Source organism: Helianthus annuus, chromosome 8 (genome assembly GCF_002127325.2).
Source record: "Helianthus annuus cultivar XRQ/B chromosome 8, HanXRQr2.0-SUNRISE, whole genome shotgun sequence".
In the NCBI taxonomy this organism is placed as follows: Eukaryota; Viridiplantae; Streptophyta; class Magnoliopsida; order Asterales; family Asteraceae; genus Helianthus; species Helianthus annuus.
In genome coordinates, this window is record NC_035440.2 from 151402349 (window position 1) to 151409769 (window position 7421).

General features: G+C 40.8%; 1 protein-coding gene across 1 annotated transcript; it reads right to left on the minus strand.

Moving 5' to 3' along the window:
- Positions 1-5170: 5170 nt before the first annotated feature.
- Positions 5171-6073, minus strand: LOC110875935. Its single transcript, XM_022124127.1, has one exon. The coding sequence runs from the start codon at positions 6071-6073 to the stop codon at positions 5171-5173; it is 903 nt and encodes a 300-aa protein (XP_021979819.1).
- Positions 6074-7421: the final 1348 nt, after the last annotated feature.

Sequence of the window (7421 nt, forward strand, 5' to 3'; positions counted from 1 at the left end):
AATATGATCCAATCAAGAATACCTCTTGTATAGCGCGGGGGTGGGTAGGGCGATCTGGGCGATTCTGGGCGATCTTGGGGAAAACCTTGAAACCTTCGATTTCTTTCATCAAATCTGAGTCTGATCGATCTGTTTAGCATCTAGGGATTCGATTATCATCAATCGAATCTCTATTTCTAATCAATTGAAATCAGATTAGGGTTATTAATTTTCTAGGGTTTCGGTTTTTGTTATTTCTCTGTTCGGCGGCCATTTGATTACGGGGTTTAAGAGCAGGAACTTCTCACATCGTCGTATTGTGTTAGGTTTTCAGTACTTTCAATCTTTATCCGTTTCCGAGCAGGGTTGTGCGGCGATCAGATTAGGGTTTGCGGCGCTGTTCATACATGTTCGTTCACGCAGATTCCTGTGCTCTTGAAAGTTTGTGTATTGGCGGCTGCTAGGGTTTATCTGGTTCAGCCGTCACACGGATTTTTCTTGTTCAGATTAGGGTTCTTCGCTTAAGGCTGTTCGTCAAGTTACGTCTGTGGCCGGTACCGTATGGAAGAAAAGAAATCAGCTGGGGTTTTTCCGCAAGACCGTGGCAAACAATCAGGTTCGTTTGAAGATTTAGCTAAACGGTTCATTGATATTGAGGGTAATACTTGGTTACCCCGAAGAGGGTCGCTTCAGAATCCTATTGAATCTGCAACTTTCAGTTCAATGGAAAAACTTGTGAATTTGGCTGGTCCAATGTCTTCAGATTGTGAAGGGTCTGGTTACTCAAACATGGGATTCCCAGGTTCCCAGGCTCGTTCTGATTTGGGTAGTGCAATAAAGCCGAGGTCTTATGCTGATTCTGTCGTGGCAGCCAACAACAAACAGGTTAATTTCAGAACTCTGGTAAGTCCGGTGGTGCAGGATGGTTGTGATGTGGTGCTGTCTCGGGAATCGGTTAAACTGGTTCAAGATCGATTAGCTAATACTCTGTATGGGTATTTTTTGGGGGATCGTGTAGCTTATCCGGTGGTTGAGTATTTTGTGAAAAATAATTGGAAGAAGTTTGGTTTGCAAAAGTCTATGATGAATGCAAACGGGTTTTTCTTTTTCAAATTTGCGAACAAAGAAGGTATGTTGAATGTTCTTAAAGAGGGACCCTGGATTATTCGTTCTCAACCTCTCTTCCTTAGTGTGTGGTCGCCTACTGCAAAACTAGAGAAGAAGGAAGTTGAAAAGATTCTAGTTTGGGTTAAAATTCATGATGTTCCCATAGTTGCCTATACAGAAGATGGTTTGAGTATGATTGCTACAACTATTGGTGAACCGAAATTGTTGGATTCGTATATTACCTCAATGTGCACGGATGCGTGGGGTAGGAGCAGCTATGCGAGAGCCTTGATAGAGATCTCAGCTGAAAATGCCTTTAAAGAGGAAGTTGTTATTGCGGTGCCTGAGCCAGAAGGTGAAGGCTTTAGTAAAGTGGTTTTGTCGGTTGAATATGAATGGAGTCCTCCTAGGTGTGCTCATTGTAAGGTGTTTGGTCATTCTGATGATTCTTGCCCGAGTCAGCCTAAGAGGGCTCCTAAGGGGCCGATCACTGGTCAGAACAAACAAGAGGGAAGCAATTCCCGGAAGCAAGTGAAACAGCCGGCTGTAGACAAAGAGGGATTTACGGATGTGGAGCGCAAAAAAGCGGCTAGGAAATCAGGGTTTCCTGTTAATAAGCAGAAGCAGAAATTCGAATATCGGCCGATTGGATCCAAGCCGCTGAGTGGGGCTACTACCACAGGTCCGCCACCTAGCGTCAAAACGCACAATCCGTTTGAAGTTCTTTCGGATACGGGTAAGAATGTGGGTAAAAATGGTGAAGCTCAGCATGACCAGCAGGAATCGGATGAGGAGGAGGTTGAAGAAGTCTACAATGAAACTAGTGCATTTATGACATCGGGCACTCATCCCTTCTCCTCGAAAGCAGGGGCAAGCACCTCTTCTACCAAGTCCTCGAATGGATAGGCTAGCTGTATTTCGTCTGAAGGGGCTGCTGTTTTGTGGCTACTTTATATTTGATGATGGTGGTTGAGGATTTTGTTTTGTGTTTTTGCATTGTTTGTCTACTAGATGTCGTGTCATGATGTATAGTAGACTAGGATATGGGGTGTTATTGGTCTTTGGTTTTTTGTTTTACATATATGGGGCATGTCCTGTATATGAACTAGTGTGGAACATATCCTCACTACTTGTACTTAATTGCGGTTGCATTTTAATAGAATCACCGGGGTAACCCTTTACCCAAAAAAAAAAGAAATGCTGGCGAGTGTGTTCTTAGGGTTGTTTGATTGTTTTATTTGGTTGTGTATTGGGTTGTTTGTCTTTGTGTGCCTAGGCTTGGCCTGTCAAGTCTAGTAGTGTGTGTCAACTTTTGTCACTCCCTGTTCTTTGATTCTTTATAAAAATTCACCGGGGTAACCCTTTACCCAAAAAAGAAATGCTGGCGGGTACATAGGTTTTATAAGAGTCGAAGTCATGGCTCGTTTATTTGTTGCAGTACTTTATTAGACTACATGAGTCAAAATACAAACCTTGTTTTAAAAAGTGTATTGCAACATATTTAACCAACTCAAATCAAGATGGTTATAGTTTGTAAAATCTCGTAGCCATGCTTCTTAACCCCAAAACATTTGTTTTAGAAAACCAACTTGTAAAATATCTTGTAAAAACTCGTTAAAAACTCGTATAGTTTATATCTCTTAGAAAAACCTCGTTGTGTGACATCGTTTCAAAATCGTTTACCCAAGTGAACTAAATAACGCCACGTTATGTAATGTGATGAAAACACTTATATATAAGAAGTACCAGCGACGTATCTGCCATGTTTTCACCATATTACCCCCGTCTCGTTATCTATACACTTAACCAAAAACCAATCGTTTATCGAAATCGTTTAACATTGTTTCCAAATCGTTTCCAATTCGTTCCCAAATCGTTCCCATATCGTTCCCAAATCGTTTACTCGTTCCCAAATCGTTCCCAAATCGTTTACTCGTTTAGATCGTTTAAATCGTCCTCGTTTTAATTGTGCAAACTTATATATGGTCGTCTCGTTAATAACATTCAAACCTTTGTGACTCGTCCATCGTTCAACTCGTTCTCGTATTAAAAAACCACCAAAGGGTAAGTTAACAAACATTAGATTCAGTCGCTACCCACAACCCCCACACATAACCATGGGTGTAGTAAAGTAACGGGATTTGTCAGATCCTATGGTACCATAACCTAATACTGGTCGGCTTGATCAATGCTAATGAATGTCATTCGTTATGTAACTACAACCAACAAGTTTGTTCACTTTATCAAAATCGTTCTTAGTTTAGTAAAAATCGTTTTAATTGTTTTTGTAATCATCGTTTAAACTTTGAAAACATTTCGTACATATGAATCACCCCAAAACATTTAAAAACAGTAAAATATGGGAACTATGTACTCACGTGTAGTGCCAAGTATCCTCGATCAAATAGAACTTCAACAAAGTCGAGCAAACCAGATAAATCAAGTAGCTCCTAGTAATCGAACCACTAGTTAAACAATAGACGCCTAAATCGGGAGATCGGACAGAATGAGGTCTTGTAAACCAAATGATGTTGGAACTCATGTGATATGGTTTAACAAAGCCTACATCCTAAATCGGAACCTAACCTAAGTGCTTTCGACCCATCGCGACCCATTAAGGTAGCTTACGCTACTTTAACGCGTCGTGCACGCAAAAGCGCGTTCGAGACGTCTAACTAGTCTTATGACAAGTATTATATGCCCATACATGTTTAATTATGTTACATAATTAGTTACGTGTCAAAAGTTTAGGTTACATATGCTTAATTACCAATTATGTATGAAAAGGGTATTTTGGTAATTTACCAAAGGCATATAACTACCTATCATGCGACTAATTAAACCTAAGTGACCATAAGGTATAACCTCGAAAGGTTATTCCCTATGCTACTATGGTCACTAAACATGTTTGGTCGGATCCTAATGATCGACCAAACGGGTCGTGTTCGAAAGTCTAAGCGGGTGTTTAGTCCGCTTGACTTACGACTCTACCCAAGCACTAAACTAACAAATGACGAGCTAAACATGTCGAAACATGTTTAGTTAAGTTAGAAAACAGGTTTCGATATCAAAACAAACGGTTTTGACATCCGAGAGTAGTTTGGTTACAAAATACGCGAGAAAACGCATTTTGGCCGAAACTACGACTCGCCACTGAGCCTAGATAACGTGGTAATCAGTAGGTATAGTCACTAGGGACTATAACCATCGTGATCACGCTCACGTTATGAAGTTCAAACGAACTTCGCGTTGACCATAAACTGGTCAATGCAGAAAGTCAAACGCAGTTTAACTTTAATGCTAAAACGAATGAAAAGAACGAAAGAACGCTTACAGAAGGTCCCCGCAAGATTTGATTCTGATTTTTCTCTCAGGTAGGAAGCATATACTTCCACTTAGAGAGCATAAATCAGATTTCAGCATACCGAATGAGCATAAAATTTATTTTAGCATACCGAACCCCTCAAAGCCTATTTCTAAGCTATGTAAAGGTTATTTAGGGTATGTTTAACTTATGATCAAGTTCCGGAGTGTTCGTTACTACACAAATCGGTATAGTTTCGCAGTTTGACACAAATAGTCCCTGCGATCGAACAAAGTTGATTTCAACACACCAAACCATCCAAAACTTATTTCTAAGTTATGTGGAGGTTATTTAAGGTATGTTAAGCCTATTTCACTATTCCGGAGTGTTTGTTGCATTAAACTGGTTATATTTACGCATTAGTGCGCGTATAACCTTCCAGAAAGCGATTTAGAGCTTGAAATTGGAATTGAATCGAATTGTAAAATCACCAACCACAAATACACAAAATAACACCAAAACACATATAATAATACCAAAGCACATTGTTTTATTAATAATCAACATTGTTTTACATCGTACATCGATTACAGAGCACAATTGTCACAGTAACCTTTTTTTTGGGTAAAGGGTTACCCCGGTGATTTTATAAAAATAAATAAAAAACCAAGTAGGAAGCTGAAGTACTCCCTAGTTCTCTTAGTGGCATACCACTAAAGAGTGAAACACAAAACCAAAAAAACAACCAATTACATCAAAAGACATAACATAGATTGGTCTTCACTCTTCATCCAAGAAGTCTTCCTTATCCATCATCCATTCCTCCAAAAACCGCTTGACATTAACATTTCGCTTGTACTTGAAAGAGGTTAACTTTAATCTCATAGTGCCGATAATACCATCAGCAACTTGCTCCGGGGGTCTCAACTTGTTTTTAAAAAGTTTCGAGTTTCTTTCCCTCCAAATAGCATAAGCTGAAGCTGCCACCACTAATCTACTAGCCACAGCATAAACCGATCTCGAATTAGCTGTAGCTACAAGCTTCGATGTGATGTCCTCCCATGTTTCTCGAACCGAACCCATTCGGACTTTTTGCCTCACTTTGCTCCACACCAGCTTCGAGTAAGGGCATTCAAAGAACAGATGCTCATGGTTCTCTAACCCTGAATAACATAATAAGCAACACATGAGATTCATCGAACCTGTGACCGTATGGTTCCAACGAAGAATCCGGTCTTGAGTCCATAGCTTCTTCTTGAAGATAAGCCAGCATACGAACGCATGTTTTGGAATATTGAAAGCGGACCAAACAACCTTCGCCCATGTTGTTTGCTGATCACGACATCGAATAGACTCCCAAACCTCCCTAGATGAGAACGGAACCAGCTTGCTATCCGAATTCATCCATAACACTCTATCCTTTGTATCCGCCAAGTTGAGAGGAGGGAGCTGAAATAATATCGGGTACACACTTCTCCAAGCTTCCGGCCAAAGCCATTGGCCGTCATTTATTGCCTCAGCCACTTTGGATTTGACATTAAAGCCATAGCGAGCCATCTGACGCGGTGTCACTATATTTTGCAAAGGGCACTCGGACGTCCATTTATCAAACCAAAGCGATGTGCTAAGACCATTACCAATCTTAGTCCATAAATGCTCCCGAAAAATATCTTTACATTTCATTAGACGTTTCCAGCCCCAAGGAGAATTAACTTGTACCGGAATGTCCCAAATACTACGCCCCGAAGCCTATATAACCCTATCCAAGTAGTCCACAACGACTTCCTACCCGATAGAATGCTGTAAATATGATAAGCCATCAAAGACTTATTGACATCCGATATCCGCCTTATGCCCAAACCACCTTCCAACTTTGGAAGGCACACCTCCTTCCATGCCACTTTTGCTCTACCCTTCGAACCCGAACCATTACCCCATAAAAACTCTTTCATTTTGTTCTCCAACTCTTTTATAATACTGACTGGTAGAATAAAGACCGAAGCCCAGTATACATGATTTGTCACAGTAACCTTTCCTCCGCCAGAAAGAAAGAATCTTATGGGAGGGGCGGATAAATTAGATCTGCTTACCATCGTGTAGAGATAGACTAAAAAACTAGATTGGACAAAGCAGCTGCGTTGTCACTGGATAGATAAGAAGTATAGGATCAAAGCCTTGTTCTTCTTCCAAAGAAGGTTCTACTTTTTCAGGGGAAAACAACACATTATGGTCATGACCAGCTAAAGATCACCGCCATCTCACGAATGGGGTATTACCGGCCGATGGCGAATAAGTCCTCACAACAAAGGTTAGGTGCTTGAGATCAGAATTGGTTACAGCAGCGCTCTTGCCATGAGACTCTTTCGCATAGAATGAATTCAGTAAGGAAAAGTAGAGCCCCCATGAATTGAGAAGAATTCTATAAGAATTAAGAAATATTTAGCTCTAAAGGGTAGTCTTCCTTACGCGCGAGCTATCCCTAACCAATAAGGGAGAGCCTTTACCTTTCTTACGATCCTTATCTCAACTTTACCTTACCCCCTCCCACCTTCCCCTTTCCCTTTCACTTTGTGTACTCCACTTCTTCTTAGTTAAGTAGAGAACGCTACCGGCATGTACTCTGAGTTTTCTGTCTAAGGCTAGAGTGTTCGTACAAATCCACATAATCGGACCAGTCACTCTTACCTGGGAACTCTTGGGGTGAGTGTTCACTTATAGGTGAGCATGTCTTCGCGATACATTATTTTGACCCATTTACTTTGATTAGTCACTGCGTGTTGTTTGTTTGTTTGAGTTAACGAACAAATGATCGCCTTCCTTGTGTTTTGTCGAGGTTTTCAATACCTCTTTTGTTTTTCCTAATTGTCGACCTCACTCGTTTCTCATATTTCCTTTTAGACAATGCCTCCTCGACGTGATGCACAACCTTTTAGTGCTGAAGAAGTCGCAGCCCTTGTCGCTCAGCAAATGGCTGCAGTACTTCCTGGCATAGTAACCGAGATCCATCAGTTATACAACAACAATAATAACA

Bases quoted from the DNA above. Each gene is read 5' to 3' on its own strand.
- LOC110875935 (XM_022124127.1), bottom strand. From the start codon at position 6,073: ATGAAATGTAAAGATATTTTTCGGGAGCATTTATGGACTAAGATTGGT.